Below are 25,080 nucleotides of genomic sequence, written 5' to 3'. Positions count from 1 at the left end.
TATTGAATTATTTTTTATCGTAAAAATATTTTTACAATCAGAAGTTAATAATTATAATGAATAATTAATTAATTAATATTATATTATATTAATATTATATCCTGGAATAGTCGCTTTAATATTGGAAGGACAGGTAGAAGTTAAAAATTGTGTAGGCAGGCCACGTTTGGAATGTGTAAAACAAATTGTTAGGGATGTAGGATGTAGAGGGTATACTGAAATGAAGCGACTAGCACTAGATAGGGAATCTTGGAGAGCTGCATCAAACCAGTCAAATGACTAAAGACAAAAAAAAAATAAATAAATAAAATAAAATTATATTGCCAGCGCAATATATTTAAATTAAAAAAAAAAATGAAGTCTGATTCGAACCGATGTGCCTTCCTCTTATAAGTTCCAAATACAGTATTTCATTACTTAAAATTCCATTTGGCTATAACTCTAGAACCGATGAAAATAAATACCGCTTATGATATATCGTTGAAAAGCTCTCAATTAGGTTTTATTACTGCAGTTAAGAAAAAATCCAAAATTTATTTTTTTTATTTTTATTTTCGGCTTTTTTGGATCGGACGATTGCAATCAAAAGAAGAAGTACACAACTAGAAATTACAACAGTCCGAAATCCAAAATTTCAACATCCTACGACTAATCGTATTTGAGTTATGCGAGAAACATACGTACAGCCGTCACACCGAAACTAGTTAAAATGGATACAGGAATGCTCAAAATGGATATTTCCGTTGAAATTTGTAAGCCGAAATTTTTTGCGATCACAATACTTTCTTTACTTCGTACATGAAAGTAATTAAAAGCTTTAAAAAAATAAAATAAATTTATACTTAAAATAAATTCATTGTTTGTACGATAAATAATTTATTAATTAATTTAACATAGTTAAAAACATTAGTGAAACGTACATAAGAATATTCTACAAACCAATAATGTAAATATTATATAAAGGATAAAAATATGATACCAGTAATGCGGTCGTAATAAAAATAAGTATGAAGGACATTTTTATTAAATCGAGAAAATATTTCGTTTTGTACGCGACTATACATTAATAATTTTCCCGCCAAATGTAGCGCGCGCGCTCGCTCACACACACACACACAAAACTCGAGGCCAGCGCAATAATAATACTTAAAACTAATAAAAATTATACGTAATTATTTGATTTAACATGATATACGAGTCAGAAATCATTAATAAATGATACGGCTGAAGATTTTATAATCAATTAAACAGTAACTTGATATAATTGTATCCGTTAAATTATAATGCAATAATACATTGTTTTGCCAATGTTAATGATATTCCAACCGACGGAGGTAAGTTATGTAATTGTTCAACATAATGTTATTGTATCTCTTATTGTTTTTATAGTTAAAAAAAAAGAAATTTGACATTTTTATTTTTTAATTGTAATATTAATAGTTTAAGAGTAATATCCTTACATGTGGTACCTAATGAAATATTCATTATCTTTAAACATACGTCTCGTATAAAGCCAGGTGCCACAATGAGGAGTAACCTTGATTTCCCGCTAAAATTTTTGTTATTGTTTTTTTTAAACTGGGTGTTATTATTATTAATCTTATTCGGTTTTACTTCTTTATAAAAATCTGACTTTTCAGCACCATTTTGAACCGACTTTTTTCGTCCTAATTCGTTTTCTTTTATTATGTTTCTTACTATACGGTATATGCCGATAGTTTGTTTGGGGTTGAGATAATATTTTTATTTTAAATACTTCTTCACAATAAAATTGTATAGTAACTAATTAGCTATTGTTCAGTAATAATATACATAAATTATGTATAAAATGGCCGCGATCAATTACCATAAGTTTACGGAACTTTATTACTTGGTGTTTAACATAATAATAAAGTAGCAAACAGAACGCTAAAGAACATTTTTTTTTAAATGTTAAAATTTCTAATCGTATTAGAATTTTGCAAAAAGAAAGAATTTTGCGGTAAAAGAATTACTAAACAAAAGGTAACAAGTTTTGCGTTCATGATTTTAAGATGGCAAAATAAATGATTCGTGTTAACTGATGTAACTTGTACGAGGTCTATTCAGAAAATAACCAAACATTTTTAATTACACGCCAACGGAGATATTTAGTGACGTGCGGTTGGCAGCATTGTTTTCCGCATAGCTCCTCCAAACTCTAAAGGTTTTTTAAGTTTACTAGTAAACCGGTATATTCTTGGGATTGTTGACATCTCGTTTAGATTTCGTGTTATTTTTATTTGAGGGCAACGATTGAAGTTTTAGTATAGATTTTTGTAATGTGCGATTTTCAGGAGCGACGATGCAACGTAAAATTTTGCGTGAGACCGGGGAAAATTTTCACAGGAACGTTTCAAGTTTTGAAACAAGCTTACGGAGATGATGGTCTGGGTCGTACACAATTCTACGAATGGTTTTCACGATTTAAAAGTGATCGTCAGTCAATCGGAGACGATCCTAGACCAGGAAGGCCTTCGACTTCCACCGATGAGACCCGCATTTAGAAAATCAACGAACTGGTGCGTGCAAATCGCCGATCGAATGTCAGAGAATTTTCAGAAGAGGTTAGCATCTCGATCGGATCATGCCGTGACATTTTGACTGAAAACTTGAACGTGTATCATGTCGCAGCAAAGTTTGTTCCTCGTTTGATGACCAGAATGAACATCGAGTGGGCATTTGTCGACAAATTCTTGAACAAACCGATGATAATGAAACATTCACGGAAAGGATCATAACAGTAGACGAAAGCTGGGCTTACGGCTACGACATCGTGACAAAAGTTCATCGTCAAAAAATTGCGCGTTACAAAAATCGTTAATAACACTTAAACGCGTCGCACTCAAATAACAAGACGAAAACTAAACGAGATATGAACAATCCAAGAACGAATTATTACGCAGGAGGTTATTCGGAACACAATTCTGCCAACCGCACGTGACTAAATATCTCCGTTGGCGCGTAATTAAAAATGTTTGGTAATTTACTGAACAGACCTCATATGTATGATAACGTATACGATTTCGTTCATTCATTTTTTCTTCTATTCCAGTTTTTCCGGGTTTTCTTTACAAAAACAGGCTAAATCTTTCCAGTAGGATACCCTCTTAATTACAATGTGTTGTATAATGCTAGCCGTATAATGCTTGTAAACAATCGCTTACCGAGGAACTATAGTCTACAGGTGCGTTGTAAAAATAAAGATACAGTTATGTTCAAACTGGGCGCCACTTTGAACATTTGTAAAATTGCAATCGTAGGTTTGTAATATTGTTTTATGAGAATAACGACGTAGTTTTAAATATAAGTGCGTGCGTAGTGTTAACTTCTGATTTAAATTTACATTTACAAAACGTTGTTACAATGTTTTTCTGAATTTTTCAACATTTGCGTAAATGTTGAACTAACCTTTCCTCCAGTATTACAGTTGAAAATCTTAATTAAATAATAATTAATATACTTGTATATATTTTAATTTTTCTAAGTTACTCTATCTCAGGTAATTTCTCGATCGATTCTATTTAGTCCCTGTTGTATACAACAACATGAAAAAAATTTATAGTAAAGATTTTGGGAAATAAACTGGTAAAAGAAGTTCAAAACCGCTTACAAAAAATTTCCACGTAGTATTAATTATTTTTTCGTAAATAACTGAAGTTTTTTTTCTCCCCTCCCCGAGCTGATTCTGATGAACATTATGATTGGAAAAAACTGAAGTCGATATTTTAAAATGGTAAACCGTCTAAAAATTGAGTAAAACTTTAATTTTTTAAAGTTTAGAATGTATTATCCTTCTTACACCCCTCCTAAAAAAGAAGAATTTCAAAGATTAAAAACACTTCCATCGGGATAAATATCCTCATTTAGGGGAAAACGATTTTTTAATAGATTCATATCTGTGTTACACTACTAAAAAGTTAAGAGAAGTGATATGATATCCGATACTAAATACTAAAAATCTTCGTGAAATAATCGTTTATATACTGTGTATAAAAAGCACCTAAAATATTACAAATTCCATAGTCCTGGCGGGGGAACATTTACGAATAATAATAAGGCAAGTTTCAGCAAATCAGAAAGATTTCTTTTTAATAAATTATTGAACCATTTAAATGATTCTCCACCGATTTATTTAAAAAACACAGTAAAATATTTCTATTTTAAAAACGATATTAATAACTCTATCGATAATTTTTAAATAGTAATTTTAAAAACCCCTGAATTTTCTTCTTAATCACGTACACATAAATATGTGCTTAAATAATTTTCATTAACACCTTCTGAACTGTTGTTTACTTTTTACTTACTTCTCATTTTAGTACCTTCACGTATCGACCTTAATATTGTTTCACATAGTAATCACGAAGTTCGTTAGAACTTCGTCGGTAAGAGGCGACGAAGTCAACGAACTTCGTTACAGTTCTAAACATGACCTAACCTAACAGTGAAATGCAAATGGGAAAAAATAAGCGTAAAAACATTATATTTCAGTTCAATTAGATTAGTAATAAAGAATATTTTCAAAAAATACCTCGAACTTTGTTAGACAACTTTTTTTTCCATTTGATGAACCGTGGGGCTCGCATATATGTCACTTTTTCTCTTTTTAAAGGTGACTTTACGAACCGCGCCGCTAGGTTGCTATCTAGCTGAGCGATTTAAGTACTTCTGTACTTGATAGTACTAGGGAGCGTACAAAAACTTTATAATATAGTTGAAATAATAAAATTTAGAAGAAAATATACTACAGCTTGTACATTTGTTTGTTCTAGAAAGGAAATTAATTTTAATAATAAATCCATTAGATAACAATCAGTAATTCATAAAAAAATAAAAGAATAATCTAACATAACGCAGTGATATCCAACAAAATTACAATGAAATTATAAACCGTACGGTAAGTTTCGCAGATATCATTTCTTCCGTTGAAAATACAAACATTTCTGTAATATAAATAAAAATGTTTTTAACAAAACGATACTGATATCAAAAAAGGTAAGACACTACATTTCAATTATAAAAATCAATAATTAATTTAGATATTTCGCCCAAAAAAAAAAAAAAAAATTAATTTAGAATTTTGTTTAAAAAAATGCATGTTAAATATATGTAACAGACGATAGATACACAATAATAAATAATGAACAATGTTTAAGCGTTCCAAATAACAAGAGAAAAATTTGTTCCAAAACTCCTATCGGCCCGATTTCATTTGTATGTAATACATATCTCACATTTACAGAAACAATACAATTCTTATGATTATTCGTTGTTTAATTAATGAAATCGGGCCGGTAAGGGTTTTGTAACAAATTTTTCTATTTTCTGCTTATTACATTGAACGCTTAAACATTGTTTATTATCTATTATTATATATCTATTGTCCATTACATATATTAACATGTATTTTTTTAAACAAAATTCTGAATTAATAACAGATTTTTGGTATATTAAATAATAACTTATATGAGCTTTAATCGCATCTATTTTTACTTTCTTGTCTAGCGCTATAACTTTAGATGGAAAAGTATTATAATCGGTCTAATTTGGGCATATGCAGTTTTCATCGGATCTTACAGCTAAGAAACCAAAAAACCGGATGGAAATTTTCCAGAAATTCTTATGTACGTGTGTATGTTCGATGTGGCCCTATAAATCACCTTATATCTCCAGAAATATAGGACCTAGCTTAACCAAATTCGGTCAGATTACTTTTATATATGAGGCATAGGATGCCCTTGAATTTTCAATTTAAAAAAACTTGGTGGTAAAGCTTACGACGAAATCACCCTCAGTATCTCGAGATTTCACCTAATTAAGGTGCTATTTTTCTTAGGCGCATTTGTTAACGATTAAAAAATAATATTTGCAAAATCGCGCGCCAACCCCAAAAATTTTCTAAATAAACTAACGGCTAAGTGGGTATACTGCGTCAATAGTATCTCTTCTCACCACAAGGAGCGCAAGTTTAACGCTGTAGTCGTCTGCTATGTGTGACGTCACAGTAAGCGGTAGAATTAAATAAATTAATAATATTTAAAGTGGCCGCTAGTACCCCTACACACAAGCGAATCAAATACGATATGCTCGCGCGCGCTTTAGTTAGAATCATTGAATTAAATAAGCAAACAATATTATATTTAAATAAAAAAATTAGATAACTAAATTAAGTTGTGTGTGTGTGTGTGTGTGTGTGTTATAGTTTCAATAAAAAAAATAATAGAAAACATTATTGTTATTTGGATAGCATTGTTAAAGTTATTGTATTTATAATGATAATAAAAGAGAAAAGTTTGTTCAAGATTACAAATGTACCTGTAGTTGCATTACACTGATAAGTTGCTAATGGCTTCAATTGTTGATGTGACTATAAATAAAAAAATAAAAATTTTTTTAATTAAATTTTAAAACAATATTTTAATACGGTTCAACTATGGTATAATGGTGCGTATTTTAATAAAATCCGACCTATAGTGATAGGCCAGAAACATCTTATACGTATAACATAAAGAACTCCTGCTAGGACATATTCATTCCCGTTTTTTTTTTGTATCTTGAACTCGCTCCCTTTGAGCCATTTATATTTGTTTAAGGTACTTAAACTTTTCTTTCTTAGGAGTAGAGATAAGTACAGACTAACTAACCCAGATGTGCGAAGAAAGTGTAATTTTATACTTCCTAGGCCCCGAAGGAGTGCTTTCGTAGATTTTTCACTTATATGGCACAAAAGGTTTATAATTTTTCGCCCAATTGTGCGAAAAATAGTTTAAATTCGTTCAGAATTTCTCTTGAGAGCCGGCTTATTCAGTATGAAAACCTAGTTCTTTTCTGATTTAATTGCGACTAAAATTGACAAGTTATTCTAGGGAAGGATAAAGCTTGTGGCTTTCGTGAATCACCTTTTGACTTCTAATCACAAAGCGAATGATTTTTCCTTCTCTTTAATATTTCTATAATCTTTAGTAATCGTTAAATATCTACCCGGCCACTTCTGTTCTAATTTATATATCTTTAATATTCTGCAATGTTTTGATTATAAATTGATGGTAACTCCAAAAACAGGACTCTTGTCCTGAAGGAGTACCTAATTTTCCAACTATTATTAAATCACAGAAATTATTATTTCATCGTAAATTACTGCATCACAGATTTAAACTCAAAAACTATAGTTACCTTTCTGAGCCAGCTGCAGGTCAACAGAAGTATTTATATAATTCATAATCTACGTCTAATTTCTAACTCTTTTGTATATTGTAAATGCTATTGTATTGTTTATCTTAAAAAGTGTATTCTTAGTTTAAAAAATAAATTATTATTATTATATACATACCAATAATCCCATGATTTTACTGTTTCCAGATCATACGGAATAATCCCATGAACAAAAATATACTATAATTTAAGCAGTATTATTTACACTTTATCAGTATTATCTTTACCGTTAATTAAAAAAAAAAAAAACAATAAAACGGTAATGTTACAACACAAGCGTACACGTTTTCGAACAAACTACGCGCCATGAAAGATGCAATACAACTGAAACGACCGCCGAGCCGAACGATGAAACAGCTCCCCGTAGTATAGCTGACAACGTCTACCGTATTGACCCCCCACCACTGTTGTTTAATATCATCACCGCTATACCTGCCTGAACACGTGCTCTTTCAAAACATACACACAATCGCATGCTGACATATACATATACAACACACCCGCTTCGATATCATTTATATATAAATTACAAACACCTTTACCTGCTTCTAATCGTAAAATTTAAAAATTAATAGTTTTCACAACCCTTAAAGTTAAAATCGCTGATGGGAAGTAAAATCACTTTGCGGTGAGAAAAAGAGAGGATGAGCGAGGAGAGAGAACAAAGTGACTGATTAAAAGAATTTTAATCGGTGCAGAGTAACTATTTATTAGGGAATTAAAATTGAATTACTTTTTTTTACATCAGTCACGTAACTGATCTTATACACCGGTTTATTACTTTCTATTCTGCAATAATTTTTAATTTTGAGTTTATATCACCTAATCGTCAATAATTTTTTTTTATCATCAGTTTTACTTTCCCAGCAATAACTGTAAGGGAAATTATGGTGGATAAGTCGAAATTTTGGGTATAAGATTTTTTGCAAATCACGACGTTTCATGATGAAACTAACCGAGAAACATCATGAAAAATTCCGGAAGTATGTATGTACATTATTTGATTTTATTTCTATAAATATATCTGGACTTCCAGAACGTTAAAACTTCAAATTCTGGTTATTATTTTATAGCATTGTCTTAAACAGTATTTCTAGACGAAAATATCAGTACTTTTAAGTACTGATAAGTTCATACTAATACTTCATTTTTAATTTTAAAAATTAAAATTTTTTTAACTCCTATTTCTTTTAGCTATTTTATATCAATTTTCTTAGAATTAAATTATCTACAAGTTTTGATAATAAATTTTACGCATTTATTAATCATTTAACAAACTTTTTGCATTACAAAAGTAAAAAAAAACCGTGTTTTTAGACAACAATTTTCTATTCTTACGTCAGATTATAAAAAATACAAGAGATATGGTTCTGCAACCTGTTTTATTCCATTTATCAGGTCAAAAACCATAAGAACCATCAAACTTACTTCTTAATTTGGGTTCCTAGAATTTCAGTATGGTTTTATGTTTTTTTTCACTCTGCTCAGGAATTCGCTAACGGAGCGTTTTTCCAGATCCGTGTTTATATGAAATTTTTTCATTATTTTCGCTAGTAGAATAAGTTCAGGTAACTCCGGTAACATTATGCAATCTCTCTCTCTCTCTCTCTCTGTCTGTGTGTGTGTGTGTGTGAGTGTGTTCAATATAAATCAAATCTTTCAAATTTTCTTTATTCTTAGTTGATAATTACAGATTTTCTCAGAATTACATTTTCTGCAAATTTTGCAACAAAATTTGTAGAAAACGTATAGACTGCAGGGGGGTACAGTTCATGTACCTGTTTTATTAAATTTTTCTGCTGAAAAACCATCTGAAATCATCATATTTACCCTTTAAGTTCAAAAATTTTAGTACAGCTTTATTTTATCAATAAAGCAGAAATTAGCGTGGAATCTTTCGCACGTACCACTCGAAAACAAAGCTGTTTCGGATGCATACTTATATGAATTTTTTTCTTTATTTTCACCTGTATAACATTATATATTATACATTCTAAACATGAAAAAAAATCTACATTAATTCTTTGTAGATCTTCGTGATTAAAAGGTAACGTCTTAGGTCAGAAACCGGATTCGAATCCAAGTCAGCCATGAATTTTTTGTAGGCTAAAAAATTTCCATTCCATATTCTCGCACAAAAGATTCAAACTTTTGTGATTATTTAATTATCAGACAAAAAGAAGAAAATAAGTACTCTTCCGTTGAAATTAACTTTTCAAAAATTCCTATTAAAATTCCCCATGAATTAGCTGTAACTATCGAAAAGTGAAACAGATGTTTATATTCGAATAATAAACCACGTAATTCTATCACCACTAGTAACATTAACGACAATAATAATACACTTCAGCATCATTACGGCTGTCTTTACCAAATCGGTAAAGAAATAAATATTAGTCCCTGGGTGGTCCGACAATTAAGTATTCAAATTTTAACGTTCTAGTTCATAATAAAAATCAATACTACCCGTCAGTTAATCACATAAACCACTATCATATCAGCTATTCTTACCGCTAATAAAAAATTATTAATTTTGAAACTGTACTAAGTATTTTCATCATAAAATTATGTTGCAGGCAACGTTTTATCACGTTCTTATATGTGCGTGTGTATTCGTTAAATTAAAGATTAATTTTATTTACACATCGCTGCTGTTACTTAATATACCGGGTGATTCAAAAGCTCTTTAACACATTAAAAGATTTATAAAAATCTATTTAGATAAGTTGCAGATTCGGTTGAGGTTTCATTTTATACAAAAACACACCAAGTTTTGACTCGCGTACGAGGGTAAGTCAATTATTATCCGCAATGTAGTTATAAATTTTATCGCAATACAAATAGGAAACTTACATCTACTTCATTTTTCAGCATAGTCCCCTTGCATTTCAACGCACTTGGTCCATCATTTAACAAGCTTCCTGATGCCCTAATAAAATAAGGGTTTCGGTTGAGCTGCGAGCCAGGAATGCACCGCTTCTTTCACCGTTTCGTCCGAGGTAAAGCGACGCCCCCTTAATGCCTCTTTGAGTGACCAAACAAGTGGTAGTCAAAAGGGGCAAGATCAGGATTATACGGAGGACGAACCGGTACTTCAAAGTTGAGTTTCTGGAGCGTTTCAGCAGTGCGGGCAGCAGTTTGTGGACGGGCATTGTCGTGCAACAACACACCTTTCCACAGCAGTCCTCGGCGTTTGCTTCGAATCGCAGGCTTCAGCTCAGCAGTAAGCATCTCACTGTACGCGCACTGTTTATTGTCGCGCCCATTCCCTCATAATGTTCCAGTACTGGGCCTTGTGAGTCCCAAAAAAACGTAAGCGTCAGCTTTCCTGCGGACGGTTGGGTCTTGAGCTTTTTTTTGCAGGGCAAATTTGGATATTACCACTCCATAATCTGCCGTTTACTCTCCGGCTCGTAATGATGGATCCGTTTTTCGTCACCGGTGATGATCCTGTCTAAAAACATGTCCCGTTCGTTACCGTAGCGATCCAAATGTTTTTGGCAAATGTCCAAACGCGTTCGTTTATGCGACTGTGTGAGTTGTTTTGGGACCCCTCTTGCACAGACTTTATGAAAGCCAAGTCTGTTGTGGACAATTTCGTAGGCAGAACCGTGATTAATTTGCAGACGATGTGCCGCTTCATCGATAGTTACTCTTCCCATCTCACGTGCACGCTCTATGTTTTCCTCATTTGTGGCGGTAAACGGTCATCCGGCTCCGTCGTGCGTAACACTTGTGCAACCGTTTTTGAATTTTTCACTCCATTCCTAGACACTCCTTAGCGGCAACACATTATTACCGTACCGTACCGAAAGTCTTCGATGAATTTCGGCCCCAAATACAATTTAATCACAAGAGATCACTTTTTTCTACTATAGAAGGAGCGGATCATTGAAAAAAGATCTGATGTGGACACCACATGACTTCTTTGTACGCCTATTAAATTGCATATACATAATTTTTTGCTGCACTTCATTTAAATTTATTTCATTTAAAGTGAGATACGATCCTCCAATTCTTTAATAAAGTGGACAGTTTCACAACTGCTGAAATATTAGTTTTTATTAGCATCAAATATTTATACAATTATTAATTCAACAATCTTGCATGAAATATTAGGATAGAGTAAACATTCCTTTATTATCTTATTACTAGATCAGTTCTAATTGTAGTTTTGTGACTAGCTGATTAACAAAAGTTTCAGATTTCTGGTGTGTCGTATAAACAAAAGTTAATAATAATTAAACTATTCCGTTTAGTGAACTCCTGTATACCGGTTACAAATGTTAATTTTGACGTTACGGTGTAAAATATTCAGTTTTTATTATTAAATTATTTGGTGACTAATCAAAAAAGAAAAAGAAACAATCATCCAGGAAGAAGAAAAATAACATTAAGTAATATATCTCAAAAAAACGACAAGAAGATGAATATGAAGATGGGGAAAATGTTAAAACCAAAACCAAAGAATGAATAAAAAGGAAGAAACTGTAGCAAACAAACAAAGAATAAAAGATTAAGAGAAGTTAATGAATACAAAGAGAGAAATATTTGAAAACTAGAAAACGTGTACACAAATTAAGATCAGAAGAATTATAGAGCGATTAAATGATTGGCAACAATAAACAAATAAATGAAATGATGATCAAACCTCGACTTAACAGAGAATATTGTCCGACAATATCAGAGGAATAATGAACTAAAAGATAAGAATTTTTTACAATTTATTAAAGACCACGCATGTGTGCCACAGTGTACATGTTCTTGTGAGGGTCATTTTTTCAGGCACTTTGTAGTTAACTTTAATGTAGATAAAATTAAACAGAAATTCCAGAATAGTTAAATAAAATTAAACTAGAAAATCCAAAAATAATACGATTCTAAATTATAATTTTCAATTAATATTAAATAATCAGATGTTTCACCATATCTGTTACATATACACATATGTAATAATGCCTATTAAATTACATATACACATTTTTAAAAGTACATAAAAAGTTTTTTCAACCGCGAGCTAATATTAAAAAAAAAAAAAAAAAAATCAAAAAGTGATGAAGTCTGATTCGAACCGATGTGCCTTCCCTTATAAGATACAAATTCATTAATTGAAATTTTATGTGGCTATAACTCTGGAACCGATGAAAATAAGTACCACTTATGATATATCGTCGAAAAACTCTTAATGAGGGCTTATTACTGCAGTTAAGAAAACGTCCAAAATCCAATTTTTTTGGATTTTGGGCTTTTTTGGTTTAGTCAATTGCAACCAAAAGAGGAGGTGCACAACTAGATGTTACAACAGTCCTAAATCCATAATTTCAACATCCTACGACTAATAGTTTTTGAGTTATGCGAGATACGTACATAAGTACGTACATACGTCACGCCAAAACTAGTCAAAATGGATTCGGGGATGGTTAAAATGGATATTTCCGTTAAAATCTGAAAACCGAAATTTTTCGCGATCACAATACTTTCTTTACTTCGTACAAGGAAGTAAAAACTGTTATCAGACGAGAACGTGGTGTCCCAAGAGGTGTCGACCTAACTTACGGTACAAATTCAGGATATCAAAATAAACAAATAAAAGTTCATGTGGAGGACGCCCTATTATCTCACCTTTTTATTTTCCATGTATCCAGCAATTAGTTTTCTTTTTTCAATAAAAATGTAAATATTAAAACGGATTAAGATATCTTAATCGGTGTAAATGTATCGGACAACATCTTTAAAAAAAAAATCAGTTTGAAAATTTTACCTATAAAAATTCCAAAACGAAGGCCATTTAAACCTTTTAATCGTTAAAATATTCCTTTGAAAATATTAGTTTGTCTTCGAATTATGTTTTATTAAATAAAATGTTAAATCTTTTATTGTGAAGAAAATGACACCTCTGTTGTTCAGATCGGTTTGACAAACTGTTGAAATGTAGCTGAAACTGTTTTTAAGGGCTCGCAAAAATTAAATAGCCTAAAATTGTATGCCTTTTTTCATTTCTATCGCTAAATAAATTCAAAATAATGTCCATAATTAGAGAATTATAAGAGAAAGTTATACGTGCGACCGGTGGGGCTCTTGTATAACTTTGACGGATTTTTTATATGAATTACAGCCATAACAAGACTAAGAGAAACAAAATAAAATAACAAATTTATATTCCTCTTCATCTATCTCATTCGGCAGTAATCTTATTCGTTACGGAAAAATACAAAAAAATACGCGTTAATTCTATTAGCAAACGGCTCTATAAAATATTCGATATAAAATTTAATTTATTACTTTACTCCCTCTTTTCTTTAATCAAGAGTAATAAGCGTTACCTCCTCGTATTACAACCGAGAAGCGGTAGTAGGATAATCCTGGAAAAGATAGTTAATCCGTCCTAATCTACTCCGATCAAAATTTCCTAATTATTCATCCTCGGACGAACATCTATCTTGAATCACATCAGTCGTCTTTAGCTCCGTGTAGGTACCATCCAGATGGAATAGATGTGCGCCCACTTCTGTACCGATGCTCAGCAGGGTGAAAATGTTGCCTTTAGGACCACCCGGGAAATATATTTCCTAAATAATCAAAAGCGCCTTAAATAAATCCACCCGGCTTCGTTCTCTCAATTTTATAATACTTACTTCTCTGGCGACCTCAGAGTTGTAATCGATTTCATTTGTCTTATTCCTGTTTTAATAAGAAACTAGCCGGTCCGTCTAACCAGAACACCAACCCTCGGGGCCCAAGTGAATCCCGGAACCGACTCAGAGACTCCTCGGGGCCTTCCGGGGCCACAGGGCACCCCCCAAGGCCGCAGAGCTCGCTAATCTAGCCATTTCCGTGATGCCAGAAGGACCGGCGCCCTGAATACTCGCAGAATTCGCTACAGTCACCGTTCTCGTCTACCCAGAAAGCTTCGCTCCCTGAACCCCCGCACTGTTCGTTATCCTCATGGTTGTCATAATAATACTGATAAATAAATAACAATTATTTGGGCTTACAGAAACCTAACAAAGAAACTAAATTACAAAATAACAGAATATTAGTCACTACGGTAACTAAAATCCACATATCTTTAACGACGAAAAATTCATAACTTATTTCTTTACCACGGTGGCAGAAATATAGCGATGATGTAAAACGATTAAATCTTTATTTCCTTAATGAATATCTTTAATTCACAACTTCACCCTCCTTTGCGGTGAAAAAATAATGAATATTTTTAATATTTTAACCTTCAAGGGAGCTAGGACCTCATTCTACGGCTTAAAACATTCCCTGGGATAACAGGAATGTATTCTGCAAATATGAAAGCGATCGGTCGGTCGGTTTTCACGTGATGATACGACAAACAAACAGACAAACTTTATATATATATTACTAGAGGACCCGATAGACGTTGCCCTGACGTGGCATTGTTCTGTAATAAATGCACAACACATAAATATAAGTAGCTTATTTAAGTTAAAATTAGCAGGAATTTGGACGAAATTTCATTAATATGACTATTATCAGTTTGGGATTGTTGTATTATTGTAAAGGGTTTATTGATTAATTATGTTAATATTTATTTATTGATTAACCGTACTACGTTAATATTTATTTTCACTAAATATTGAAATGTCTGACGAAAATTGAATTAAAAATCGAAACGTCGTAAAATTAATAAATAGTGTAATTAATAAATTTTCATCCACGTTACTTCTAATTTTCATTTAAGATCATTTTAAAAAAGTACCTCCTGCATTTTTTTTTAATTTAATAATTTTGAAGTTTCATAACCATGTGATAGCTTGATTAATCAATTAATCAAAAAATTAAAGCACTGTAAAAAAGCAACGTAGTTAAAAATTTTTTAGAAATTTTTATCATTCTTTATTTTAAACATCTATTTCACCAAATTTTAGATAATTGTAAATTAATAACCATTTTAGAAAATTTTTTATAAAATTAATCGGCTACAAAAATTATAACTTCAATTTTTTAAATATACTTTAAACTATATTTATTTTACAAACTGACATTTTTATTTTCAAAGAGCCGTTCAATACTTCATAAGTTGCAAAGAATCAAATGAGAACTGACAATTTAAATTTGTAGGTTAAGTTGATTGTTATTGAATGCACGTGTATACATCATTAAAATTCATGAAAAATCATGTAAAATACTCACTTCAATACTGTATCTTACAAATTTGCACAATGTATATTTTTTAATTTTAATTTAAAACGTTATTTCAATAAATAATAATATAATAGTCTCAATAAGCGCGCAATTCTAGCACCTCGGCAATCCTTAGCTATTTCTAGATTTGAGTATACATACAGAATAAATGAACACAATTGAAAGTTTCATAAAACCTTAAATAAAACTGAACATTAGGAACTTCACAGAATGTAAATAAATCCAAATGGCAAAACAACAACACTACCTATCGGATAAAATTCACACCGCTTTCAGTATTCACAGTATTCGGTGGAAAATAATTTTTTAACGAAAAGGGTTGTGGCTGCAAAATCATTACAATTAATACTGAATATTAAGAAACTTACAAAAAATTACGGAACTTCATAAAATTTAACCTTTCACTTTATAAAAGTCAGAATGTAAATAAATCCAATTGTCACAACAGCACTACCTATCGGATTTAATTCAAACTATTCTCTAAACACAGTAAACCGTTAAAAATACGAATTTTAATGTAATAAAACATTAAGCTTCCACGCAAGTAATTGATATGCGAAAAAGCAACAAAATGAAAAAAATTTCTAGAATCCGATCGCAGCACCAACTACCGGTTCTGACTGATATGACAAAAATTTTAAAAAATCTAAAATACGCAGCGCTACCTACCGGATCCAATTGTGAACCTTAACCATCCCAAGTTCAACAACAACACATAAATAAATAAATTAATTAAAAAAAAAAAAAAATTTTCTATCGGATGAAATTCTGAATCTAAACCATTCTCGAATCAACTTAATCACACACAAAATTTCATCAAAACAGTCCAGCCGTTTAGGAGGAGTTCAGTTTCATACACACGAACAGAAGAAATATATATATAAAGATATACATGGAACTATTGAAAATATCTTTATTGAAAAATATCTTGGTTTCATAGTGAAGATTTAATTTCTTAGTGTCAAGGTTTGTTCGGTCGATTCAAAAATCATCGTCCGATTTTATCGCTTACGTGAAAAAAAAATAATTTCACGGCTTTGTATTACAGTAGATGATAAAATTTAATTAGGATTAAGGTCGGCCCTCACTCAAAAAAAATTAATTTATATAACTGTAAATTATATTATTATTACCGTTACGTAAGTAAAACAAATTAGTTTTATGTATATATGCGGTAGTAAATCTTTTATTAGAAGTTGTTAAAGTACACCGTCCGAACAAAAATATATAACGAGAGAAATACAACAGATGAATCTATTTTCTGCTCGTGTGTGGTGGCTGTGCCGTCGATTTTCATTTCTAGATAGAATAAAAATACAGTCGAGTAGTTAATGCGATGAATACTAGTATTGCACTAGCGTATAACGTCCTGTACATGTCTTAAAACGGACTCTTTATATATTTCACTCCTACTCTCGTTTAAAACACTCTCTCTACCTTAATCCGCATCAGATACCTTTACTTTCTTTTTCCTGTTTAGCTTCCAGTAATTATCTTTCAGATAATATTTCAGAGGATGATATGTATGATTGCAAACGAAGTATAGTCTTGTACATTCTCGGGTCGACCGTTCCTGAGATGTACGGCTAATTGAAACCCAACCGCCAAAGGACACCGGTATCTACGATCTAGTATTCAAATCCGTATACAAGTAACTGCCTTTAATAAGATTTGAACCTTAGAATTCTCCACTTTGACAAAATCATCTAATTTTGCCACACCTGACTCCAGTTGATTTACCGTTTTTACTTGATATTTCCGAATGTTTCCCGAGAACGGGTTTTTTGCTTTCTTCGAAGCTCTGTGCCTGTCAGAACTGTAGTACACACTTAGAACCGATGAGTCCACAGCGTATATACAGAGCGTCTTTTAAAGGTGAGGCCAAACTCTAGGAATTGATTCTACTTTACATACTGAAGAAAAGATGTCCAGTGAACATAAGTCCAAAAACGCATATTTTTATTCTGTCCGCCATTTTGTGTATTTTAAGAAAAATATTATTTTTCAAGAACGGTTGGAGATAACGCAATAAAATTTTGTATTTCATTTTAAACTAACATTTTTTAATAGGAAAAAAAACAACGATAGTCTTCGTTGACAAATTTCAAAATGGCGGTCGTTTCGATCTTTCAATCTCAAATATCTTAGGAATTATTAAATTTATCAAATTATGTTGTTTTACAAAAATTATGAAGCATTTTTTTGTGAACAAAACGACACCTTATTGGTAAAAATTCGACGACAAACAACACAGTTATTGCAAAAAGTAGACCTAAACCGATATGGCAGCCATTTTGTTTTTTTTTATTATTGTGGGTTTCTGACGATGTGTATCAGAAAATTTTATTTACTTATCAAGTGAGTCGCAACAGTAAAAAAACAAGATGGCTGCTAAGTCGTTTAGGCCTACTTTTTGCAATAACTGTTTGTCGTCGGATTTTTAAAACTAAGGTCGTTTTGTTCACAAAAAATGCTTCATAATTTTTATAATTCAACATAATTTGATAAATTTAATAATTCCTAAGATATTTGAGATTGAAAAATTGAAACGACCGCCATTTTAAAATTTGTCAACGACGAAGAGTATCGTCGTTATTTTTTTCCTATTAAAAAATGTTAGTTTAAAATAAAGTACAAAATTTTATTGCGTTATTCCCAACCGATCTTGATGAATAATTTTTTTTCTTAAAAACACAAAATAGCGGACAGACAGAAAAATATGCGTTTTCAAACTTATGTTCACTGGACATTTTTTCTTCAGTATGTAAAGTAGAATCAGTTCCTAGAGTTTGGCTTCACCGTTAAAGGACACCCTATATATATCTAGGGGTATTACGATTTCTAAGATATATTTTACAATAATTATGTTGTGACCCTTTTCGAAGAAAAGATAATTCTATCGATAGTTATTGAAAAGAACTGGAAATTTTTACCTTACCGGTTCAAAAGATAATTTGCTGGCCGGATGCTAACAACCTCTCTAACTAAATATGGATTAAATTGTTACATTGTGCTTCTCAGATTGATGTAACATCGCAAATCGTAAGGAGAGAAATGATACAAACAGAGCTTAAAAGTGAATCGCGTAACTTGGCCGGTGTAGCCGGGAATGTTGCGATTCATTCACGGCTTTTTCTTTCAAAAAAAACATTAAACGACGGATAGAAAAAAATGAAGAGGAAATCATAATTTTTTCACAGAAGATCTTTAGTTAATTTGGATTTTGTAGAATCCGAAAATTAATAATCAGATACTTCATTTTATTATATTTCGTATATTATTAAATAAAAATAGAATAACGAACAGCGATAACAATAAAAATAATTTCGAACCTTTAATGTAGTACAAGATGTAAATTTTCTTTTAAAAACAATTCCTGTATTAAATTTATGCGGAATGGACCATTAGTAGAATTTTCTTTACATATAAAAAGAATACCATAGAAATCGGACAATACGGTGAAAAATAAGACTTAATCATACAAGCGAAAAAAATAAAAATATAAATACAGGACAAATTGAAAACCTTTTCCTTTCTTTTTCCTGTTTAGCCTCCGGGAATTACCGTTCAGGTATTACTTCAGAGAATGATATGAAAGTGTAAATGAAGTGTAGTCCGGTACAGTCTCAGTTCGACCATTCCTAAGTGTGGTTAATTGAAACCCGATCGGCAAAGAACACCGGTATCCACGATTTAGTACTCAAATCCGTGTAAAAAAAGTAACTGCCTTTACTAGGACTTGAACTCTGGAACTCCATTTTTGAGTTTCATTATCTTATAGCTTGATTTTGGTCGCTTGCTAACTCTGAACAGATTTCGCTCACGATTTTTTTTAAGAAGGACGCTCATTCTATTAACTTCTAAACCGTTACATTTTATATTTGTACCTTTAGCCGTTTACGAGCTCTTATTCAATTTGTAAAACCATTTTATCTTCGGAACTGTACGACATAAATACACCGGTCAAGGGTTTGTCTTTGTCATTATTTGAAACCGATGAATATTATATTTTTTGAAAGTTACAGGTATCTTGAATTTAATTTTTGTAATTTCTACGTACAAGAAAAAATCTTTTAAGCGAGGACTAAAAGAGAAGAACAATCGTCTGATGAAGAGCCTTATTTGTTCCATCTGATCTGATATTTAACAAAGATTAACTTTTAAATGCAATCGCGCATATTAAATTAGGTCTACTGTTAAAAGGATTTAAGTCCTTTTATTACATTATATTTTAGGGGGTTATGAGAACCGAACACTCGAAATCTATACGCCGACAATAACATCATCAGCGTACGATCCCTTATAACCAGAGGGGGTGCCGGGTGCATTCGCCGCATCTCTAGGGTATATCTGTTATGAAAGAAGGGTGTAAACACAAAGAAATATAATATTATAGGATGAATTTAAAAACCCGTTTGCCCAAAAAAGGCAGATGCGGTCAACAAAAGAATAACGCGCGTGGTATTGAACACCAGATGCACACGTACTCACTATTTTATGCCGTAATACTTGTAACAAATGTTCTCGCGATCACCTCGGTAATTCAGATTTGATACATCTGTTCGCTCCGTTTTGTTACTCTCTATCGACCAAAAGTAATCTTTATTATACGGATTTATCTAGAATCTTATACTACAGAATGTTAATAATCACGTAACCCACGAGTAAAAGAAATTACATTTATTTATGATTGCAAAATTTATAATAATTTTGAATGACGTTCTGAAGCTAATGTTTTGTATGAATAAAAACGTCCGACCGATCCTCGTTGCGAAATCGCGTATCGGTTTCAATATTTTGGAAAATGAAACGGTCTTTCGTGATAAAAGTAATGATTCTTAGAGCCGCAGAGTCTACTGCTTTTCGTCATCAATGTATTTAGAAAGATGAACCGCATTTTTCCTGAATAAAAAAAAAAATTATCCGAAAAACTCACACAACCTGGAACGAAAGATTTGAACCGTTTACGGCATTTAGGTCGTCTATTAAATTCGGTTTCTCCAAGTAATTTCAGTACTCGAATTCGATACTAGTAAAATCGAGTTTCTTTTGTTGCCTCGTGAAAAACCCCGATTGAGTCCAGTCTTCAGACGGTTTCCCGAGTAATCTTCCTGGAGAAGGTAAAAGCGAATAATGTCGGGTTTAAAATTTTGCTGTTAAAATATATTATTATTTCAAAAATAATAATAATAATAATTTTTACACTTAATTTTTCTATAAAACCTTAAATTAATATCTTAACTGTGATTTTTCTGATAATCTTAGCATATCATTTTTATCATTTACGAGTATAATTCGGTTATTCAAAATTATATATGAATAAACAAGGATCTACAGGGAAATAGATGATTTCTAAAACAGCTGTTGTTTGCATTATATTTGCGTGAAGGAACACGGATAACCGACCTTTGCCGTTTCAATTTCACTAAAGCAATAAAACTGAATGAGGCACATCCAGCTCCCTCGGTTTTCTCCGTCAAGAATGTTTATTGGCCTATTCTTATTCTACTTTTTTAATATTCTATAATCCTTCATCGCCATTTTAAATCGTTTTTTTAAGTTCCCTCTCGGGGATAATATATTTTAATTCTTTTTTGTTTGTAAACGTCCCCTAGCGACTTAATACGAAACATAGGGTGAGCAAAAACGTTCAAAGGTTGAACTGTTTTAACATAATTCTAAATCTAAAACCACTAAAATTATCGGTTAATAGGAACAAAAAGGAATTTATCTGTGGTCTAGCCACCCACTTCACAGATATATTATAATAATCAAAATTATCGCATTATATTTATATATATATATTGTATAATCGGATGTAAAAAGATAAAATTCACTGTAATATCATCATGATATTTGAAAAATTATTTAAAATCTTCTTAGGCTGATTACTACTAAACTTTGAAAAATAACTAACTTTGAAAAAAACTAATTTTGAAAAATTTACTACTGCTCTGAAAAATTCATTGTACGTGATCTATACGTAAACCGTCGATCGAAACTATAATATTTTTCTTAATTTATTTTTAACCCGATATCTTCTTCAAAACATTCTTCAACGGAGTAAAGATATTTTATATTTATAAACTGTTTAATTTACAATGAAACATTATATTATAAATTGCTTTAGCCATTTTATCTATGTATAAATGAATGTTTGTTTGTCCCATATGCGATCCTATTCATCCGATAGCGATGAAACTTTGGTGAGTTGTGCGCACGATTTATGAATTAGTTTGGACAAGCTAGGTAACGCTGGAGTCGAGCTATTTCAAAAAATTGTATTGCGGTCCGATTCGGCTCATATTCAGAATACATATTAGGTAAGCGATAAGAAATATTTTTGCGAAAATTGGAGCCGCTAGGTGGCGCTGTGGTTGAGATATTTAGAAAAATTGTATTTATCGACCCGTTTGGTTCATATTCAGAATATAAGTTACGTGAAAAGAAAGATTTTTGCAAAAAACTATACCCGTTAAGTGGTGCCGGTGTTGAGATATTTACGAGACAGACTTTCTTCTTCTATTTTATTATTATTATGCTTTTACGGCCAACATGGGACCACTTAAGTCAATTTTAGTTAGATCTTTTCTGAGAAAAGCGTGTTATTTTACTCTTCCGAGCCGCCCAGTATTTCTTCATCCGTTCAGATCTTGCTTTCTTTTCTTCATCTGTAAACACCCTCTTCGTTGTATTTTGTCGTTTGTCTGTCTTTTGTGTAAATCTAATGTTTTTATCTTTAAGCTTTGTAATTTTTCCAGTTTTATTTTGTAGGTCGGTTAAGGAAATTCCCGATTGTTTCATATCTTCTCTAATTTCTTTGATCCATCCTATTTCTAGCTTTTGGAACCAGAGCTTTTCAACGATATTTCTTGACAGTTGTGTTTCCGGTGTCCTTATGAGATGACCGAAGAAAGAGATTCTTTTTTTCCGCATAGTATCAGTAACAGGTTCTATTTCTCGATACACCACCTCATTTGGCACAATCCACCATAGGCCTTCTTTTTGGTGTTTTTTATCGATACACGTACTGACAATTCTCCTCTCTGTTTTCAGAATTTTATCGATTCGGTTTTTCTGAGTGATTTTGAAAAGGGTCTCGCTTCCGTAGGTGACTTCTGGCTGAACTACAGTTTTATAATGCTTATGTTTATATATACAAAAGGCAATGTTCGTATGTCTGTCCGCTATAGACTAAAAAACTACTGAACCGATTTACGCGCGGGGGAAAGGGGTAAAAAGAAAAATGGGAAATACGGAAAATGGAAATAGGGAAAACTGGAAAAGGGAGAAACAGAAATGGGAAAATTTGAAAAGGGGAAGAATAAAAAGAGAAAGAAATAGGAAAAGTAGAAACGGTGAAAAGGGGTAAAGTGAAAGGTTAAATTTTGTGAATTCCGTGATGTTCAGTTTTTAATGTTTTATCAAACTTTCAATTGTGTTCATTTAATCTCCTATATATATATATATATATATATATATATATATATATATTCAAATCTAGCAATAGCGAAGCATTGCCGGGTCAGCTAGTATTAAATAAACCTTTTATTTTTATAGGAATATAATTAAACATCATTTCGGAAATAGATACGCTACTCCACCGAAAAAAAGAACTGTTTTAACCTTTTTACCTTTCTCTTTTTTTTCTGTTTAGCCTCCGGAACCACAGTAAGTTATTACTTCAGAGGATGATGTGTAGTCTTGTACAGTCTCAGGTCGACCATTTCTGAGATGTGTGGTTAATTGAAACCCGACCACCAAAGAACACCATAGGATGTTCTTTTACCGACCTTTTTACTTGGATGGATCAATGTACACTGAAGTAAAACATTAATCAAAGCACCTTCAGAAAATACATAATTATTACTTATAAAAAAAAGCTGGCAAAGGGTTGCATAATTTTCCCGGCTTCACCCTTGAAACACCACTTTTATTTCAAATACGCCATTGCGTATTTGCGTATTTTTTAAATATTAATCGCTTTATTATTTTAACTTAAAATCGTTCAAATGAATTAACGAAATACTTTATAAATAGGAAACGATTTTGTAAATCGATTCTATATAAAAAATTTAATAAATCGATTACAAGAGACGCATTTTACTTTATATGGGAATACAAAATAAATAACGATGACAAACTTAGCGTTTTATTAAGGCGCTTCACGGCAAAACAATACGGCTTGATTTTTGTAAAAACATAAAGTATTTTGTAATACGATAATCGGATAAGAGATAGGGGTGGTAAGATGTATTAATAGAAACGGCTAGGTTGGAAAATTAAATAATTCAGGGTCAATCAATTAAACGTCGGATAGAACGGCAAAAGGATCTAAAGTTAAGCGGAGGATAAAAACTAGAATAAACGAATAAGATAATTTAAAACATAATAAATGACATAAAATTAAGATATTAATAGAAAATAGAATGAAACGGTGCGGTCGAACGAATGTCGAAAAAATATATATATTTCATCAGGTTAATTTTTGTTAAGTTTTATATCAAGATCAGGGATTAATTTTTATATTTAATCTAAAAAAAATTTTAAATTGCTTTTTATTACTTCCAGGTTGAAAGTTAAACGAATCGTACCTGTCTAGAGGTTAATATCCGAAAAAACTACACGTGTTCCATCTTTCTATATATTTGGTCTACAAGTTTTACGCGGTCTAAATGTAAATGCACTGTTTTAGTTTAGAAATAAAATTGGATAACATTCAAGATAGAGAACGACCAAAAACGCTTACGTTTATATCCATCTACTTGTAAGTTCGTTTCTGTTTCTGTTTGCGTGCGCTTGTATGTATATTTATGCGTGCGTGCGTGCGTACACACCATCTGCTCTAAACTTAGCAACCTATGGCCTGAGGAGCGCGCACTTTGTTCTCCCACCGATCTAGTACTGGACCGGCTGACTGACGTACAAAAAATTAAACGATCCAAAAATCATCGCCGTCTTTCACTTCAGTTTTTCATAAATTAATATTTTTTCTAAACAAATAAATACTTGAAAAACGTATATCGATGAGAAATGACATTTACCGAATCTAAAATAACCTATCTAAATATACCAGCTTCAGGTTGTGCCTATGGCACGCCTCTGTAGCTAAGGCCCTCCGGGCGGGTGGCATCTCGGAATGTGATTATTAGGTGTCCAAAATCGATTACATTTTGTGTAAAAATGTATATATTTTGAACGATGAAAATCGATACCCGAAAGTTAAATTAGAAATATAACGCTAAAACTTGATACTAACGAATCGGAATTCTCCGTTAGCGATCGGTATATTTCGGTACCTACTTTTGCGTTATAGTTCATCATTTTATCAAGAAAAAAGTCACGTAAATAAAAAATATTTTAAAACACCTTTCTTAATTTGAAGCCATGACTTTCACATCTTACCTATCACCATCAAAGCTTGTTGTCACATCCTTTCTGAGATACAGTCCTAAAACTATTTTTTAAATTTTAGGTCATTTAATAAGAGTGGTGTTTGAAAAAATTTTTTTAATTATTTTTTATTTTCTACTTTTTAGTGCATTTAATATAAGAATGGTTTTTAAAACGTTTTTTATATATTTTTTATTTTCTACTTTTTAGTCTTCATAAGTTTAGCTGCGTTAGCGCACAGGTTTAAGCGTATTTAGCGATCGTTACGTTTTACGG

At 31.7% G+C, this 25,080-nt stretch overlaps 1 protein-coding gene across 3 annotated transcripts in view; it reads right to left on the bottom strand.

Moving 5' to 3' along the window:
• LOC142326441 (uncharacterized) overlaps positions 1–25,080 on the bottom strand; it is a 373,983-nt gene that overhangs the window by 305,405 nt on the left and 43,498 nt on the right. The window contains exon 1 of one of the 3 annotated variants that reach the window (XM_075368944.1): positions 7,352–7,547. The exons of the other annotated variants lie outside the window; for them this stretch is intronic. Within the exon in view, the coding sequence (XP_075225059.1) occupies positions 7,352–7,363 (12 nt within the window). The 5' untranslated portion in view covers positions 7,364–7,547. Of the gene's footprint in view, positions 1–7,351; positions 7,548–25,080 lie in introns of those variants that run through there. 3 annotated transcript variants of the gene reach the window in all.

Source organism: Lycorma delicatula, chromosome 6, assembly GCF_047948215.1.
Source record: "Lycorma delicatula isolate Av1 chromosome 6, ASM4794821v1, whole genome shotgun sequence".
Classification (NCBI taxonomy): Eukaryota; Metazoa; Arthropoda; class Insecta; order Hemiptera; family Fulgoridae; genus Lycorma; species Lycorma delicatula.
The sequence above is the reverse complement of the archived record's forward strand: the minus strand, read 5'-3'. Positions and strand labels throughout refer to the sequence as shown.